Here is a 20,316-nt window from a genome sequence, read left to right as displayed (position 1 = left end):
TACCTATCCAGGGTTGGGGAGGAAATATACTCCAGAAACTCCAGCGAATGAGATGCCTCCCTCTGAAGTGCCGCTATACGGGAGATGTAGGCCCCCCCTAACTCACGCCTTAAACGTGTCCCATCTCACTAGAGGGGATTCAGTATCTCCATTAGTGTTCCAATAATGACACACAGATTCTACCATAGGTTCCTGCAGTTTAACGTCATTTGCCCAAAATTTAGAGAGACGCCATAATCTGGGGCCAGGGGAGGCAGACAAGGAAAGGGTTATGCTAAGTGGAGCATGGTCAGAAATACCCCTTGAGAGTAATGCCACCTCGGTGACCCAACCAAGGGCAGCCAAGGATGCAAATGCCAGATCCAGCCTCGATAGGGATTTAAAGGAGGCCGAGTAGCAAGTGTATTCTCGGGCAACAGGGTGCAAGTGTCTCCAAACATCCACAAGAACAAACGTGGAGGCCCATTGCATTATTAGCGCTGAGATACCCAGTGTCTCCCCCCCCCCAGTCTGTCCACCAGGGTCCGTTTTACTGCCGAGTTAAGGCCCCAGACTTTCCATGATATCAAGGTAAATTGCGACATAAGGGAATATGTATATATGGGGAGGCAGGAATACATATGTCAAAGATAATGAGCAATATAGAATAATATCCAGATATGAGACATAGTACATGAAAATAGCAAATCTGCACTTTTGTATTCAGGTATTTCAGTAGCCTAAGGCACATGGTATAATAAAGCACAAAACTGTTTGAAAAGTAGAAAAAAAACATTTAGAACAGAACTAACCCTCTCTCCCACTTGCCCCCCAACTACAAGGAGCAAACGAACCCCCCGCCGCCCCATCCGAAACATGGAGAGCATGAAACCCCAAAACAATCAGTCAAGTAAGGTAAAAACCTAGAGGAGCATGAGCCAGGTGGATCGGCTCACGTAGTAAGCAGCTTTAATGTACAAGAGATAGATGCTGGCACACATTTAGCACAATGTGCTTGCTGTAATAATGACACTTCTCCTGGGCAGCAGCTTGAATATGTCCGGGGCAGTACTAGAATATATTGCCATAAGGGACCAGGAGCCATCCTCCCCGGGGAGGACGACAGTAAGGATCAACAGTATAATGAAAATATATCCCTGCAACGTAGGAGCACAAAAACTTAAACAGGTGGGTTCCACTGGCTACATCAGAGCAGCCGTATTACACGATAAGGGGCACCCCCAACAGGTAACAATGAACGTAGAACATAAAATATAAATGAATAAAAGGTAATAAAAGGGGGGGATCGTGTGTTACAAATCAATCCTAGATCCAAAAGAGAAGGCAGACGGGCACAGATCCTCTTCTTCCTGACGGTCAGCGATGGGGAGGCAGGGTGTTAATCCAAGCTGAAGCTTCCCACGTGGACCTGAAGAAGCGAGCCTATTCCCCATCTTGAACCCGCAAACGAGCAGGGAACAGGGAACATGACACTCTTCTTGATGTTGCGAGCCCGCGACGCCGCCTTCACCTGGTCAAAGGATTTCCTGAGCTTTTGAGTTTCAATGAAGTAATCTGGGAATATGAGCAGCTTGCTATTTTGGTAGGAAACTTACTTCTGGATCCGGGTGACACAAAGCACCTCATCCCTATCCCGGAAGTTTAGGAGTTTCAGTATTAGGGTACAGGGAGGGGACCCCAGGGGCCCAGGCCTGGGCGGAACCCGATGCTCTCTTTCAATAGTGTAGAAGGGAGAAAAGTGAGCGTTCGGTAACGGAGTGCAGCAAGTCCTCCACAAACACTGTGGGATTAGTACCTTCCACCCCCTTCGCCAGCCCCACAATGCGGTGATTGTTTCTCCTGTTGCGGTTCTCTGCATCATCCGCCTTGTACTTCAGCGCTTTAGGCTTGGTCTGTAGGGTGCAGAGAGCCGAGGAGTATTCCATGATCCTGTCCTCCGTAAGACTGACCCGTTGTTCCGTCTGCGTCACACACATGACCGGATTTTATCCATGTCCTGCCGCATGACCCCTATCTCCATCTGCACCGCTTCAATCTTAGTGGTAAGTGTAGATTGGCATAAAGCAATCGCTGACATGTCAGACACAAAACTCAGGTGAGGAGAGGCCTTCAGCTCTGGCGGCTCAGTCTGAAACACCATATTGGATTTCCTCCTGGCACGAGGCTCCACACAAGCTGGAGGAGAGGGAGCTTTAACCTCCTCATTCTGTGGAAAGCGGAGATTTTTTTTACCCCTTCCAGACGTGGCTTGGGAGGAGTGGCGTCTCATCCAGATATAATCCCTCGTTCACGGGTGATGGTAATGCCTGAGAAGAAGATAATAGCAAGTTCTGCCAGCAGAGCTCTGAAGTGAGCAGCCGCTCAAGTAGCCATCTTGCTCATTATCATGTGTTTTATTTTATCCCTTTGTTCTCATTTGTAAATGTTTCAATAAATTTGTACTTTTATATTTGAATCACTGTGTATGGTCCATTTAAAGCCCCACCCTTTGAGGAACCTTTTCACTATCTGCAGGTTATGAAGTCTCTAGACTCTGAGAACAAGCCAATTGGTGGCTTTACTCTTACTGTATTCTGGCCTGGCTTGGTAAGGTGCAGAGATTATTTTTCGTCAAACACAGAAGTCCTCATAGTAGCTAAAGCTCTCCAATCATGCTACCAATATATAGTGCAACATTAAATGGTATTTTACATTTCCTGTAGGTCTCATTATCAGTTGTAAACTAGATTGGAACACCATCTGACCCAACAAAGGGTTAAAGATCTATAGAAACTGGGCTTCTGCATTCTATATTAAGAAGGGAAAACTTGGGCCCCTTTCACACTGGGGCGGTTTGCAGGCGTTATTGTGCTAAAAATAGTGCCTGCAAACCGACCTAAAACTGCCGCTACTGTTTTTCCAGTGTGAAAGCCCGAGGGCTTTGACACTGGAGCGGTGCGTTGGCAGGAGAGAAAAAAACCTCCTGCAAACAGCATCTTTGGAGCGGTGAAGGAGCGGTGTATTCACCGCTCCTGCCCATTGAAATCAATGGGGCAGCGCAGCTATACCGCCGGCATAGCGCGCTGTAGCGGCGCTTTGCGGGCGGTTTTAACCCTTTTTCGTCCGCCAGCGGGGGTTAAAACCGCACCGATATCGGCCGAATACCGCCGCTAAAACGACGGTAAAGCGGCGCTAAATATAGCGCTGTTTTACCGCCGACGCCCCCACCGCCCCAGTGTGAAAGGGGCCTTAATGTGTCTCATTTTGTTGAGCTTCCTCAATTCTAATTGTTTAGAGTAGCTTGCAGTCTGCCCAAGGCCTGCTCCAAACAAACAACTAGAAAGGTAAGAAAAAAAAAGAATTATTTTGAGGTATGCTGTGTAAAATTGAATACATAACATACATACAGTACAGTGTATAGTGGGGTTTTCTCAAGTTTAACTGCAAAAGTGGAAATACACTTTAGGGAAAGTAGAGCCAGATATGGAATCTATGAATGGCCTGTAAAACATTGTGAGCGAATCTGTTCAATATATAATGCCCCTATAATATCTAGGTCAGTCCATCTCATCCATCTTGTAAAACTTGGTATTCCACATGCATTTCCCAGTCTTTCCACTTGATACCTCCTGTTTATTCTTTCACCTGCTGAGTCCTGCTGCTCCTTCCACCTGATCCATCATGGGGATCTTTTCAGATGTTTTCCCCAGCTGCCCCTTCTACCTGAATCCTTCCCACAATTTTCCACTGAACTCCTAGTTACTCAGTTGTTTACTTCCACTAATTTCTCCACTAATACTAATTGGACCTGGTTCACACTAGTGTGATTTCAGCAACGCATGATGGAAATCACATTGTTTTTAATGGTGCCCATTCACATCAATGCAACTCAGCACGGAGCAATTTTGGAAAAGGGTTGTGTACTACTTTGGTGCGATTCCAGCATGATTTTGGTCCCATAGAACCTGCGAACCACATCCTAAATGCAATCAAGTTGCAACCAAGTCACACTACATAATCGCACTAAAAATCGGATTACAGTAGTGTGAACTTAGCTTTATCCTTCCCACTGATACCTCTACTTGATCCTACCAGCATTATCCTTCCAACTGATAACTCCAGTTGATCCTATAATAATACGTACAACAGGATTTCAGTTAGTAAACAGAGGAATTCTTGAGGCATTTGACAATAAGACTCTGTTTACATCTAGGCATTGCTATTTTACATGCGTTTTTCTGGTGTGTTTTTTTGCTGCATTTTTGGGGCATTTTTTCTGGCGTTCTTGCAGAGCTTTGCAGCATTTTTGTACAGGTGTTTTCAAGGTTAAAAGGTTACCAATGTAAAAGCAGTAAAACGCCTGTAATCTGTCAAAAAAGAAGCTCCTGTACTTTTTTGAGCGACGGGTGTCAGGTGACAGAACGCTCAGATGTGAACAGGGGCCATTGGTATGAATAGGATTTTGCTTGATGGGCATTTTTAGAGCTGAGGCTTACAGCAGAAAAACGACCAAAAACGCCTAGGTGTGAACGGAGCCTAAATGGGGACAGTTTTCCCTAGAGACATTGGGATTATTGGAAAAGTAGTTAATGGAAAGTTGACACAATAGGGGTACTGTGGGCTAAAATGGGTGATAGGGATGCTGGTATAGTTGCAGGGCATTTGATACAGTGGGTCAGAATTGGAGACACTAATTCCTGGTTTGTTGTACTGTTTTAGAACATGCTAAACAGAAGATCTTTCAGTGATGTTTTGCCAGAATCCCCAAAATCTGCAAGGAAAAAAGAAGAGGCACGCCAGGCAGAGTTTGTTAGGATTGGTCAGGTTAGTATTGTGTATCTTTTTATTAGAGTAAGATGTATTGGAAGAGACAGCGGAGCAAACATTTCTTGAACTATGTGAGCCTATAATCTTCCGCTGCACAGCTTAAAAACCTTGGGCAAATTTCTGACGGTATGCAGAGCCGTCTTTAATATTAATTGGGCCCTGGGCAAATATTTTCTTGGGCCCCCCCAACTGCTCTTAAACATATAACAAAAAGCAGTAAGACTCAAAATCAGTCAGCAATTGCAATTGGTTGCCAGAGGATACAGCATATTATTACCGATCACTGACTGGTTGTTAGAGGTTATAACACAAAATTTCTGCTTGCTCATTCATTGCTAGAGGTTACTGCATATCATTACTGCTCACTGAGAGATGTACTACAGGAGATAACCAGAGACTGCAAATTTAGTACAGGAGATAACCAGAGACTGCAAATCTAGTACAGGAGATAACCAGAGACTGCGGATCTAATACAGGAGATAACCAAAGACTGTGGATCTAATACAGGAGATAACCAGAGACTGCAAATCTAATACAGGAGATAACCAGAGACTGCTAATCTAATACAGGAGATAACCAGAGACTGCAAATCTAATACAGGAGATGACCAGAGACTGCAAATCTAGTACAGGAGACAACCAGAGGCTGCGGATCTAATACAGGAGATAACCAGAGACTGCGAATCTAATACAGGAGATAACCAGAGACTGCTAATCTAAACAGGAGATAACCAGAGACTGCAAATCTAATACAGGAGATGACCAGAGACTGCAAATCTAGTACAGGAGACAACCAGAGGCTGCGGATCTAATACAGGAGATAACCAAAGACTGCGGATCTAATACAGGAGATAACCAGAAACTGCGGATCTAGTGCAGGAGATAACCAGAGACTGCAAATCTAGTACAGGAGATAACCAGAGACTGCGGATCTAATACAGGAGATAACCAGATACTGCAGATCTAATACAGGAGATAACCAGAGACTGCAAATCTAGTACAGGAGATAACCAGAGACTGTGAATCTAGTACAGGATTTAATCAGAGACCAGAGTACCGGAGATAACCAGAGACCAGAGCACAGGAGGTGATCAACTAAGTAACCATTTAAAAATTTTACCTATCAGCAGTGTACAGCTATATTGTTCATAAACAACAGTTCAGGGTTAGGATAACAGTTAACAAGCAGTCTATGGGGAAAAGGGCCTACCTACCTCGCCAGCCAGGCTTACCACCCACTCTCATTGATTCAGGGATGGTGCCCTCAGAGGTCCAGATGTGGGGACTTGGAGGTCCAGGTGCGGGGCCCTCAGGAGTCCAGGTGCGGGCCCTCAGACGTCAAGTTGTGGGGCCCTCAGGGGTCCAGAAGCAGGGCTCGCAAAGGTCTTGGGGTGGGACTCACAAAGGTCTGGGGGCGGGACTCACAAAGGTCTGGGGGCGGGACTCGCAAAGGTCTGGGGGCAGGACTCGAAAAGGTCCAGAGGCGGGGCTCTCAGCGATCCTACTCCCATCTCTGCTCAGAGCATACAGGCTGCATGGGGCAGGGTCAGACCGGCAGTGGAGCTTCCAGCCCCAGCCCTGCCCCCGTCCTGCTGGCTGGGGAATACAGCGATGCATTTCTGAAATCAGCTGTGTTTTCATGGGACCCCAATTTGCGGGCAGCGTGGGCTCAAGGGGCAGCTGCTTTGGCAGGCTTCCCGACAATGACAGGGCCCAGGGAAGCTGCTCCTTTTGCCCCGCGTTAAAGACGGCCTTGACGGTATGTAATGTAGTGCTGTAAGCTTCTGATGTTGCTCTCTGTTCCCTGTGATGTCGTAGTGTGTGTGTGTGATGATATTATATAAACCTCTTTTAGGCGCTGAAGCTGAAGACCATAGTTAGGGGAGATGCACCAACTAGTCTGGCCACCACAGGGCTGTACCGGAGGGAGGTAAGATGTCCACCATCAGTTATCTAGGACAATTACAGGAATGTCCTACTGAATAGAAGTTGCTGTAGATATTCGTTTTTTTATTTGTAGTTTAGATGCTATGGTAAACCACAAAAAAATAACAGATATGCATCCAAGGATCCATATCCTTTCAAATTACATCACAACCCATCAATTAAATTTATATTTCAATATTTTTATTGAAGTAATAAGACAATGTCATATAAGGAACAATCTTTGAACAATAGTGCAAACAGATATTAAACTGAACACAAATACCAGAATGCTTTTCCCTCAAAATATTCATAGACATAAGACCTCCTTAAACAGGGAGATCTCAACATTAAACATTCTCATGGGAATACCGGTAGCAATAACAACACAGTAAAGTAAGATACAAGTTATTACCAATACCAATGTCCTAAATTAAATTAAATTTAGATGCTGCTCACAAATTGTAGTGGAAATGTAATAAGGTTGTCAGTACAATATATGCGGTATAATAAATCAGAAAAGGGCATCTCTTTATCCCCAATACATAAAATTCTTATAATACCCCAATGCAGTATGTGGGCTGGTGGGACAAAAGCACCGATATCCCACTACTCTGTAGAAAACAAAGAAAAGATTGAGGGGTCATTGCCTGGAAGGCATGCAACTTTATCACAGCACTAGAGGTACCTTATCACATTCCCAGTGCTGTCGCTTTTGCCCTTATATATGCACTTATTCAGTGACCTTCCCACCCCTAGAGCTGCTTTTACAGCAACTTCCACAAATGTTACCAGCAGCCTATCCATTCTTCATGGCGGACTATTTCTCATTGTGTCTACTTGCTGTGAGTGGGCACATACACAACATCCAAAAGATGTCCTTCTTCAGTTCCTTCTTCCAATGCACAGCAAAGATGCGTAGACACTAATTGGAGGGAAAGTTAACACAATCTCTTCACATCTTTTGTAAATGTTTGTTGTGTATTCTAAAGTTCTACATCTGTAATACTGCATGTATACAAGTGACAATAATGTATATAACAGTGATTAAGATCACTGGAGCCTTCTGGAGCTGGCAGGTCAGTTCAGGAACATTTTATATAACCGTTTGATTTAGCATAGTGCTACGCTGATCCTGTCTATTCCTGATATTACTGGAGCAGAATTCAGCATTGTATGGTCCAGGCCCGTTTCCATATGTTTATCCTGTATAAAGAAACACAAGATATTGTGATTATTTAATAATGCGTCTGCTTTAATTTGTAGCCCTGGGAGTCTCAGTGTTTTTGCAACAACTTCAGCCATGAAGCCATCAATGGCGATTCCTGGGGTCCATCACTCTTCCTGTCCACAGATGCCGGAGTGTTGCTAATAGATGGTGAGAATCCTATCATTATCACCTCCTGAAGCCATTGGGTCAACATTACAGTGAGGTAACTAGATAATTTAGAAGTAGAGATCAGAAATGGTGACCCCCATATTCTCTAAGTACAGGTTTCCTTTTTGTTCACATTGCATTATAATACACAGGAACCAGAAATCCTTGTCCATTTTGCTCACGGCTCACTAACAGAAGGTGAAGGCTGGTTGCTATGGGTTACTGGAGCTCACTAATTAGGGGTCCTGCAATAGTGGATGTGATCTGAATGTAAAAACGAGCAGTCACATAGATGGTGGTCTCTCTAATCGGTGAGCTTACAGTATAAAGCACTGCATTTTCTGTAATAAACCCACAAGGCTCTCTCAGGGGAACAATTGCAGAGCTGCAGCTTTGAGGCATAAACGAGTAAGATCTTGCCGCTCGCAGTCTCATTAAAGCTGTTCAGTTCCTTATTGATTCATTTATTTCACTTGTTTTATTAATGTAATGCGCCATTGCCAATTACTGGCTATTTTTAGCTCTTGCTGTTGAAGGCTACAAATTAGCGAGACATTAATGTTTCCCCAGCTGGAGACGGATAAAACAGAGATTAATGTCTGAGCGATTTGAATCTCCCTCTGTTATACATTTTTTTTTTTGTGTGAAGTCTGGACGATGTGAACATTATCCACTCTGTGTTCTTCTGTAAATAGGAATGCAGAAGGAGGCTGTTCTATTTCTCTCAAGGTGGGGTTTTGGGCACAGGTTGTCACTCCACCAGTGTATAGTATGTTGTGCCCAGTACTGATGAATGACCGTTGTTCGCTCTCTTTTCTCACAGATGGCCAGCCAGAAATTGCTGTTTTTGATAAAACACTGCAGATAAAACAGATGCATGTCTTGGAAATGCTGGATCTCCTCCTCACCCGAGTGGACAAAGGTGAGGCCACTTGTCATCTTGTCACCTTATAAAAAGCTGTACCTACACCCAGTAGGAGGTGCTATACCTGTTATCCTATTAAGGGGCTGTACCTTCTCGCCATGTAGATGGTCTCTGTATTTTACCCTATAGGAAGGGCTCTATTTGTCACCTTATAGGAGAAGCTCCATCTGTCACCTAGGAGGGACTCTGTTACCATGTATTTGGTCTTCATTTACCTAAAAAGGCACCAAAGATAGGGCTTACATATCAGGGTGATGGTGGGGGTGATGGGGCATGTTGCTGAGTCTCCCCCACTGGAGACATTATTTCAAGGTATTAAAGATGTCCTATACTCTTATAGCATGAAAGATCTATATAACCTTATATTGTATTACCTGCCAAGAGATTTGTAATTCTGCGCAACTAATGTAATTTACATACCTTTGCACAGCTGGAAAAGTCATTGTACTTCTGCTTTACTGCTGGGCAGGGTGGTGATATAGGCAGCTGAATTGCTGAACTAGGACCAGCCTGGCTGTACAGTGTGGCAGATTTTCTTGTGTATAAATCACAAGACTGAACATTACAAGTCCTTTAGCAGGTAAAACAATACTCAATTGTATATTCATATCAATGTGTGTCAATGTGTAAGAAACCTTGCTGAAATTGTATATGTCCTGTTTAACGATATACAGTATTTAGAATAATCATATTTGCTCATTATGTGTTGCTGATCCTCTTACCAGACAGGATCTCTCCGATTAAACAACTATGTAGTCTCTAATTTAACCCCTGATATACGCCCTGTTGATTAATGAGACATATATACTTTAATGACAGGTCCACTTGAATTAGAATCCTGAACATCCATTTGGTAGAACTTAGAAAACAAAAGACCAGGTTGTAGCCTTGAAAATCTGGGAAAAAATAGCTTGATGCTAAAAAAAAAACAAGAAGGACTCACAGATCTAGTAGAGTGCACCTTGACAAGAAAGGATGGAATCCGATCCAATAGACCAGCTTTTCTCAACCTTGTTACCCCAGAGCAGGTGGGCAATTCATTTTTCCAAGGGGCCACATGAGAAACTGAAATTGGTGTGAGGGCCTAACTTAATTCTGCTCAAAATGAATTTTACGTAAATATATAGAAAACAAACACCTGGTGCTAGGAATAATAGGTACAACGGCTCATGAAATAGGTCCCTTTCAGATGGGTGGTCAAGGGGTGGTAAAAACAGCTGGCTGGGTCGCAGTTCTATCGCCCCCGGCCTCCCACCTGAACTGTAAAATAACAGTGGCCCAAAGCTGTTCACATGCCACAACCGTGACATTTTAACTTGGCGTGCAGAGGTTGACAAGTGACACTGCTTGTCAAACTCGCCCATTGAGTCCAATTGGGTTGTGCTGCAACTGCGGCCAAATGGATTGCAGAGGTGCGGCATTATGGGGTTAAGTCAGGAGGTGATATAACACCTCCTCAGTGCCGGTCAAATGCCCTCTGAAAAGAACTGACTGGCAGGAGATAGCCTGAGATTGGTACAGCAGGGGTTTCTGCAGATCCAAACCTGGAGTGGAGAACAAATGCACAGTTCCTGAAGTTTGAAGCATGCAGGTACAAACACATGACGAAACTTTGCCAGCTAGCAGAATGGCAAGAGAGCATTGGGATGTCTTCCTGGCAATGTATTTCTTTATCTGCAAACAAACCTGTCTAGTTTGTTGTTGAACCTGGAGGCTATGACGTCCACATTTAGCATTCCGCACCTGGGAACACTCCACTGGGTCCTGGCTGAAGAAGTGTCACGTACCTTGGTGAAGACCAAAGTAAAGGGAGGGCTTCCCTTGCAGCTCTGGTTCAAAAACACCTGAATGTGGGAACAGGCGTGCGAGGCTCAGGGTAGCACAGGTGCTGGGACCTGGATGGCAGGTGATGATCAGTAGAGATGGTCTGCAGGGATGTTGGTTGATGCGGGTAACGGAACACCTCATGATCAGCAGTGGTAGACAGTCCGTGCACTGAATGTGTGGAAATGCCAGACAGGGCCCTGAAGGCAGATCTGGTAATCAGGTTCCAAGGAGCAGGCAGAACAATGTAATAAAAAAATAATAAAAAAAAAAACAGGCAGAACAATGTAGTCTGATGTAGTCTGGAAGCTGGAGCCAAGGTCATACATGGACAGACGATTGGAGAAGAGGACATAGCCAGAGGCCAGGCCGGGGTCATACGCGGATGAACAGAGGGAGAAGGAGCAGTGCCTGGTCAAGCACAGGAGAAAAAGCAGGAGCAAGGTCAAACAGCAAGTCAGAGGGAGAGAGTCAGAGGGAAATCCAAGAACAGACAGTAACAAGCAGTAAGCAGGGCCGTCTTTTCGCATGGGCATTCTGGGCAGTTGACTTGACTGGGGGGCCCCACCTGTCCAGAGACCCCAGCCAAGCATCATTCAGATGTCACAAAGTTCGCTGCAGCATTGTGCCAGTGCTGTGCGGTATGGCTCCCTCACAGAGACAGAGTGCAGCACGATCAGTCCCAATATCAGTCAGCGACTCAGCGGCGGGCAGTGTGAGTCAGCTGTCACTGGGAAGAACGGAGCCGATGCTTTCTGTGTAGTTTCGGCTCTTCACAGGCGGAGTGATATGAAATGCACTCTGTCTGTGACAGATACAGGAAGCATCGGCTCTGCTCTCTACTGCAGCCACATGCTGCAGCTTCCTTTCACACTTCCGCGTCTCAGAGGAGCCAGGCAGCAGTACACACGCCAGCATTAATAACCACCAGCACCAGCAGTATCCACGCCAGCATTAATGCCCACCAGGCAGCACCAGAGTGTGAGTGTGTACATTTATATTTATTTATTTATTTAGTTGTATGATTTAGTGGTGAAAGTTATTAGTGCCCGGGCTCCCCCAAGTTTTGACTGTAATATCTTATGTGTCCCCCCTTATATATCAATCTTAGAGTTGCCACTAGTTCGAGGAAGTGTAAGAAAGGTGAGGAAAAATAAACTTTATTACGTGTTGGTCAAAATAACCTTTAGAGCAGAAATCAAACATAATGTTTTGAGTGGAGCACAGAAGAGGAAAAAGGCTGCAGAGGGGAAACAGAAAATGATTGTGTAGATAGGGCCTCAGTGCACTGTATTGCCAGGGGCACTGATAGTAAGGCAGCAGGGTAACCAGGAAGTACAGGAACAAGAATCACAGAGAGCTGAAGAACATCCAGCAATCGACACATGTTAGGACCTCCTTTAAATAGGTAGCTTGGCACCATTTTAGGGACCTGACGTGTGCAGGTGTGCACCAGTGTGCAGTTGCATGCTATGAATACACCATGGTGTCAGTGCACGCTGGTTACTAGCCTGAGTCCGTCTATGTACTGGCACATCCACATTAGCATTAGCAGCACAAGTACTGGCTCACTGACAGGAAGTCTGTCTTCAAGTTGTCCACACCTGGAATGCACATGGTAGACAAGGCAGGAAGTTCTGCCGAGGACAGGATTCAAACTACCTGTTTTGTCACAGTCACACTTCTGGTTCCTCCCTGATGGTTGTTGTGTACCACCTCTGTGGCATTGTCCAACTGAATCCAGATGGAATGATCTACCAGCAAGATCGTCCAACACAGTAGAGACAACCAAATCGCCCCAAGTTCCAAGATATTGATCGGGAGACAAGACTCCTCCAACAACTAAACTCTGTTCACCCACAGGGTATCCAAAACTCCTCAGCCTGACGGACTGGTATCTGTCAGGAGCATCTTCCAGAATATGAAATACCTGATACCAGAGATACCTGAGTCACCAGGTCAGCGACAACCTGGGTCTCCATTGCAAGTGAATTGGTTTGTCCAAAGACTTGATTGGATTGTTCCATGACAACAGAATATTGCATTGAAGATGTCTGGAGTGAAACTGGGCAAAAGGGACTGCAACTAAGGAGGCTACATCTAGTCCAAGAATCTCATGCAAAGAGGATGGCTCCTGGAATGCAGAGCTGGAAACTGAGATAGAAAAGGTTGAAATTTCTCCTGTGTGCGAAACACTTTTGTCTGAGCTGTATCCAGGACTCAACCCAGGTATGCCAAACGATTGGTTGGTTCCAGCAATATCTGAAGGTTCATGTTGCATTCACAACCTTGTAATATCTGGACAGTTAACATCAACAGTGCCTGCATTGACTACTCTTGACAAATGATTGTCTAATTATCCCACAATAGGAATACCACAAGTAATACTGGGGTCAGCACCTTGGACGACACCCAAGGTGCAGATGAGAGGCCAAAGGACAGTGCCACAATTGGTAATGTTGAAGCCTCACAGCAAAACATAGGAAAGCTGATGCTGAAAAAAAACGGGGAAATGCATGTTCACATCCTTGATGTCAACAGAAGGTGCAAAGTGTCCAGACATGAGGAAAGACCTAGTGGATTATCTCCATAATCTCTGGACTAGAATGAGGATATTTAGATTTTTGAAATTCAAGATGGAACAGATGCCCACTTTGGGAATGGAAACAGGCCAAAAAAAAGTCCTCAAAACCCAAAACCGTGTTGCCTCAGGTACTGGGGCATTGACACCTAGGTTCAGAAGACCTGAGATGGCTCGAAGGAGCCCCCCTAACGTATCCACTGACACAAAAGCGAAAGAATTGGGAAATTGAAGGGAAGGCAGGAGAGGAAACTCCAGTTAGAAGCCCTCAGAACCCATTTCTTGAACTCAAGCATCATAGTTCCAGGATTTCCAGGCAACTGTAAAATGTTATTAAATGTCCACCCACCCTGTAAAGTGAGGGCACACCTCCATAAAGAGAAAATCTAGACTGAACATTTCTGAGTGCAAAGGCTTCCGGGTGGACAGGTCAGAAAGCCTAGAGGGTCTCATCGAGATTGTGAAGTCAATGAAAAGAAGTTTTCCTAACAATTATAGAATGGGATGACTGTTGCAGTCTGTACCATAAGCCTCTTTCTCTGAAGGAAAGGGTGCTTTTGCTGCCCGTAGCATCCTAGATAAATAGTATCTCAAAATGATCGCTAGAGACATTGTCCCTCAATGATCATATCAAAGAAATGCTGCTTATGCAATAATTCTGCAGTGATTCTCTTTCTGCTTAGCAGAGAGAGTAGTGAAGGCCAAACAAAACAAGACTAATGCTGCATACACACGGGCGGATTTTTTGACTGGACTGGTCTGAAGGACCGAATCTGGCGGACAATCCGACCATGTGTGGGCTCCATCGGAAATGCAGCAGACTTTTTCGGTCAAAAATCTGACGGACTTTAGATTTGAAACTTATTTCAAATCTTTCCGACGGACTCAAGTCCGGTCGAAAAATCCGCTTGTCTGTATGCTAGTCGGACGGACGAAAACCCACGCTAGGGCAGCTATTGGCTACCAGCTATCAACTTCCTTATTTTAGTCCGGTTGTACGTCATCACGTAAGAATCCGTCGGACTTTGGTGTGATCGTGTGTAGGCAAGTCCGTTCATTCAAAAGTCCGTCGGAAGTCCGTCAAAAGTTCATCGAATGTCCGTCGGAAAGTCCGTCGGACCGGTCCAGTCGAAAAGTCCGCCCATGTGTACGCGACATAAGGGTTAGGACTGAAAAACGAATCTCCCAACTGACTAGATGTATAATGGTACCAAAGGAAGTAAAGAAGCTTGCAACAAGGACACTGGTCAGTACTGTACCCTTTTAAAATACTTATTGGTATTGTAGATAAGGAACTCTACTAACCTCCTGGAAATGACAGGGTGAAACACTGCATTAAGAATGACACAGTCAACACCTAGGATGCTACTTCTGTTTGGTAACAAACTCACACATTAGATCTAAAGCAGCATCGTAAATCAGCAAGAGGAGGTATCTCCACACTGACACTCTCTACCTCCATCATGTAGTGTAGCTAGGGAAGAAGGTTATGGGGTAGAAAATGGTAACATTACTGTTGTAAAACCTTTAGCAGAAAATAAAGATGAGGGCTCCCCCATGTGGTCAACTTGCAGACTATATAAAGTATTAGGCCTCATGCACACAGGGCGTTTACCCAGCTCTTCTAAACTCCTTTCCTTCAGAGAGCATCGTTTTGACAAAAAAATGCTTGACACATGTAAACACGTCTAGATGCATTTTGCACGTCAATCATTAGGGCGTTAATTAAATGAATTGGCCAGAATAATAATTTATTGTGATCAGTAGAGGGCTTCCGGCAAAATTTGACAGTGTGGGGAGGATGGGTGAATGATGCATCTACTGCATCTGAGTGAGAACTGTCTCTCTTTGTTATCAACACTATGTTACTGCACGTAGCACTTTATGTTATGATATGATGGGGTTCGGTATCAGTTAGTATAAATTGTGAGTTCCATCTGTGAAGAGTTGATTATATACAGTTACATATAATATTGGATATTGTGGAAGGAAAATGATAAATGGTTTTCATATTTTTTTTTTTTTAAATCTGAAAGATGTGGCGTGCATTTGTATTCAGCCCCCTTTACTCTGATACCCCTAATTAAAATCTAGTGGAACCAATTGCGTTCAGAAATCACCTACTTAGTAATTAGAGTCCTCTGTGTAATTTAATCTGAGTATAAATACAGCTGTTCTGTGAAGCCCACAGAGGTTTGTTAGAGAACCTTAATGAGCAAAGGTCAGGGATAAAGTCGTGGATACGTTTAAAGCAGGATTAGGTTATAAAAAATATCCCAAGCTTTGAACATCTCACAGAGCACTGTTCAATCCATTGTCTGAAAATGGAAAGAATATGGCACAACTGCAAACCTACCAAGACATGGCCGTCCACCTAAACTGACAGGCCAGGCAAGGAGAGCATTAATCAGAGAAGCAGCCAGGAGGCCCATGGTAACTCTGGAGGAGCTGCAGAGATACACAGCTCAGGTGGGAGAATCTGTCCACAGGACAACTATTAGTCGCGCACTCCACAAATCTGGCCTTTATGGAAGAGTGGCAACAAAAAGCCATGAGAAGTCCAGTTTGCAGGTTGCAAGAAGCCATGTGGGGGACACAGCAAACAAGTAGAAGAAGGTGCTCTGGTCATATGAGACCAAAATTGAACTTTTTGGCCTAAAAGCAAAACGCTTTGTATGGCAGAAAACTAGCACTGCACATCACCCTGAACACACCATCCCCACCGTGAAGCATGGTGGTGGCAGCATCATGTTGTGGGGATACTTTTCTTCAGCAGGGACAGGGAAGCTGGTCAGCGTTGATGGGAAGATGGATGGAGCCAAATACAGGGCAATCTTAGAAGAAAACCTGTTAGAGTCTGCAAAATACTTGAGACTGGGGCGGAGGTTCACCTTCCAGCAGGACAACGACCCTAAACATACAGCCAGAGCTACAATGGAATGATTAGGATCAAAGCATATTCATGTGTTAGAATAACTCAGTCAAAGTCCAGGCCTAAATCCAATTGAGAATCTGTGGCAAGACTTTAAAATTGCTGTTCACAGATGCTCTCCATCCAATCTGATAGAGATTCAGCTATTTTGGAAAGAAGAATGGGCAAAAATTTCACTCTCTAGATGTGCAAAGCTGGTAGAGACATACGCAAAAAGACTTGCAGCTGTAATTTCAGTGAAAGGTGGTTCTACAAGGTATTGACTCAGGGGGGCTGAATACAAATGCACGCCACACATTTTTCACATATTTGTAAACAATTTTAAAAGCCATTCATCATTTTCCTTCCACTTCACAATTATGTGCCACCTTGTTTTGGTCTATCACATAAAATCTAAACAAAGTACATTTACGTTTTTGGTTGTAACATGACAAAATGTGGAAAATTTCAAGGGGTATGAAAACTTATTTTAAGGCGCTGTACATCCTCATTATCCGTTGGGCCATGCTGGCCACTTGTGCTGATGAATGACTCATTTATTTTTTGTGTTGTTACTTGGCACATGTCATGCTTATACTATGTTGAAAGTTTAAATAAAAAGAATAAAAAAAAAAAAAAAAAATTATTGTGATCATTGAAATGAATTAATGCTGAAGTGCTAAACACATGTTTAGATGCGGTTACACGCATTTAAGTACCTCAGGTGTTATTTCTGCCAAAATGCTGCTGCTCCTGGACAAGCTGGCAGTAGGTTTTTCTGCCTCAAAATGCCGCGTACACACGATCGAAAATGCCGCCAGCAAAACTCCGATGAGAGCTTTTTGTCGGAAAATGCGACCGTGTGTATGCTCCATCGGTCTTTTGCTGGCGGAATTCCAGCCAGCAAAAGATTGAGAGCATGTTCTCTATTTTTCGGTCGGGAAAAGTTCCTATCCGAAAATGCGTTCGTCTGTATGTAATTCAGACGCGCAAAAAATCACGCATGCTCAGAAACAATTTGACGCATGCTCGGAAGCATTGAACTTCATTTTCTTGGCTCGTCGTAGTGTTGTACGTCACCGCGTTCTTGACGGTTGAAAGTTCAGAGAACTTTTGTGTGACCGCGTGTATACAAGGCAAGCTTGAGCGGAATTCCGTCGGAAAAACCATCCAAGTTTTTTCTGACGGAAATTCCAATTGTGTGTACGCGGCATTAAAGTCTCTTAGGGCCAGCTCACACCACATGCAGTCCAGTGCGTATTTTTCTGCATCAAAAAAGCATGGATAGCAGATTATATGGTTTTCAATGGTGTAGTTCACACCCAGTGCAGTCAGTTCCAGTGCCTTCCAGTTTCAGAGAAAAAAGTAGAACATGCTGCATTTTTTCTGCACTGGACTGTACTGGAACGTGGTAAAACGCATCAAAGCACTAAAAATGCACTGGAACGCAAATGTCCTTATTTTTGGGGAAGGAAAAAAAAGGGGGAAAAAATACACTGAACTGCATCAAAAACCCGCCAAAAACTTATCAAAAACTTGCATGCAGAAAAGCATCCGAAACGCATCCAGACTGCGTTTTTATGGTGTGAACTGGCCCTAAACGCCTACTTGTGCATGGACATATAGGCCAACATGGAGGGGCATTTTACAGCAAAACAAAAAAATGTCTTAAAGCGGAGTTCCACCCAAAAGTGGAACTTCCGCTCATTTGTCTCCTCTCCCCCTTCGGTGCCACAATTGGCACCTTTCGGGGGGAGGGGGCACAGGATACCTGTCTTTGACAGGTATCCTGTTCCCACTTCCGGGAGTCCGGGCTGCGGCCTGTGACATCACCGCGGGCCTCACTCCTCCTCTCCCTGTCGCTGGGCCAGTAGGAGAGAGGAGCGGGGCCTTACGCATGCACAGTAGGGTTCCCGGCGTGAAGCTGTAAGGCTACACTGCCGGGTACCCTTACCCACAATGGCGGCGGCAGCACCCGACAGCTGATGGAAACATGAGCTGCAGTGCCAACATCGCTGGACTCCAGGACAGGTAAGTGTCCTATTGTTAAAAGCCAGCAGCTGCAGTATGTGTAGCTGCTGGCTTTTAATTTTTTTTTGAGGGGTGGAACACCGCTTTAAGCAGCCTGGTCAGCTACAGTTGCTACTGTAGCAGATACCACATAAACATTCACAATACTTAACCAGAGGAAACCTTAATCCAGCATAAGCTTGCTAAGACAGGAACAATAAAGCCTTGTGCACACGATCAGATTTTCAGACGTACGTTCTTCCGTTTTTTTGTTGCATACTAGTCCCATGTCGAAAGTGAAGAGGTTACTCCCCATACGAAAATTCTCGTATGACGAACACAACTTCAGAAGTGACGTAATGTGTTGAATAGTTTTGTATGTATTCTTTTGTTTCTGAAAATGCGTAGTCTTGCTCTTACGTTTTTTTTCGTACGAAAACCATACCGATGAAACGAAAATCGAACGTTGAGTTCAAGTACGAATTTTTTTTTATAGTCTGCACATCCAGCTTTTGTCTGACGAAAAAACGAAATCAGCTGTCGAAAGCACCGTACTAATGATCCGAAACGCAGCAGATTGTTCCTCGAACTATTTTCATATTGTGTGTATGGGCCTTAAAACTGCCACAGCTCTGGTCCGATAACTTCATAAATCCCCAGACATACTGACCTGACCTTTTAGTATTGGAGTCTTGTGTCAACTGGAACCACATAGGTAGTTACTGCTGACTGCAAAAATTTTGCAGAGAGAACCCCAGTACATAATGAACTGCCAAACGTCGTTCCTTGGCTGACTGGAGAGCCTTCTAGAGTTTTCAGTATCGGGCCCAAATCAATCAACAGCAATAGATGAAGAACAATAGAGGGGCGCCCCTCTAATCTACCAATATGTGTGTCACGGACCTGGCCGGGACGGAGGCTGTTGGAGAGGACTGTATGCAAGCCTGTTGCCCACCGATTATGGGCCCTAGCATTTGGGGGAATGGTGCTCTCTGTGAGCTGTATGCCTGGGGACCCTGGGGTTGATGTTACTATGGATTCAGCTCCATGTCCCCCCAAAACACACAGACTCTGGAACCCTTTATATGCCATATTAGAATGGTGACTGATTTATACCATTGGGACTCGTACTGTTAAATGCTAATGTCATCAATTCTGCTATAATGTGTTTAGTGTGGCTCTAAGAGTCTTTTCACCCATTGTTGTTTATGTTAATTGAGAGAGCTGATCACATTAGCCACCAGCACTGGCTAATAGACGAATGGTCTGGGCTGAGGAGGGGGGAGATTGTTGTTTGTATTGTTAGTTGTAATTAGCTCCAGCTATTGTGTTTATATTAATGTGTGAAGCCCGGTGCCTACAAGTCTGTCATCTGGTCTAGGTACATTTTGTAGTAAATTAGCTCATGTTAATTAGGTTAGCTTTCAGTCATCCCTGCTGTATAAAGGTCTGTGAAATCTAAAAATAAAAGGCAGTTCTGATGTACTCCAAGACTGGTGTTGTCTAGTTCTTGGGGTTCCTATGGCCAGATCCATTGGACTCGTGTTCCAGAACTTAGGAAGCGGTATATGACGGAAGCACTCAAGCGGAGTGTGGGGCGTTCCGTGACAATGTGTATCCACAATACATTAACAGTGTTTTCAAATCAATGATAGCAACAATATAAACATATTTGCTACAAGTTCATTGAATTTTGTGACAGTTCAGAAAAACTTTTTTTGTGTGCAAACCCAAACCAAGGGTTAATTCTTAAGGTGAATATCTAGTGTTAAAACGTGTCTTGGACAGGACAAGGAAGCAGTGCTTTAGAGGAAAATTTCCACCACATTAAATACACGCCTCTTACCGGACAGATATCATCTCAGATTATAGAGATCTCACACGCTTAACGTATATCTAGAAAAATCAACAGCAGGAAGGAGACTCCCTCTGTTCCACTCCCGATCAAATGAAGTGATT

The 20,316-nt window shown here is 44.3% G+C and overlaps 1 protein-coding gene across 3 annotated transcripts in view; it reads left to right on the top strand.

Annotated features, from left to right (window-relative positions):
* Window positions 1-20,316, top strand: part of GARNL3 (GTPase activating Rap/RanGAP domain like 3) — a 418,412-nt gene that overhangs the window by 338,714 nt on the left and 59,382 nt on the right. For all 3 annotated transcript variants that reach the window (XM_073599520.1, XM_073599519.1, XM_073599521.1), the window contains 4 exons: window positions 4,699-4,803; window positions 6,661-6,735; window positions 7,995-8,106; window positions 8,930-9,028. In XM_073599520.1, the coding sequence (XP_073455621.1) occupies window positions 4,699-4,803; window positions 6,661-6,735; window positions 7,995-8,106; window positions 8,930-9,028 (391 nt within the window). The remainder of the gene's footprint in view (window positions 1-4,698; window positions 4,804-6,660; window positions 6,736-7,994; window positions 8,107-8,929; window positions 9,029-20,316) is intronic.

The sequence above is a fragment of the Aquarana catesbeiana genome, linkage group LG09, assembly GCF_042186555.1.
Source record: "Aquarana catesbeiana isolate 2022-GZ linkage group LG09, ASM4218655v1, whole genome shotgun sequence".
Classification (NCBI taxonomy): domain Eukaryota; kingdom Metazoa; phylum Chordata; class Amphibia; order Anura; family Ranidae; genus Aquarana; species Aquarana catesbeiana.
This window is presented reverse-complemented; position numbering and strand designations above follow the sequence as displayed.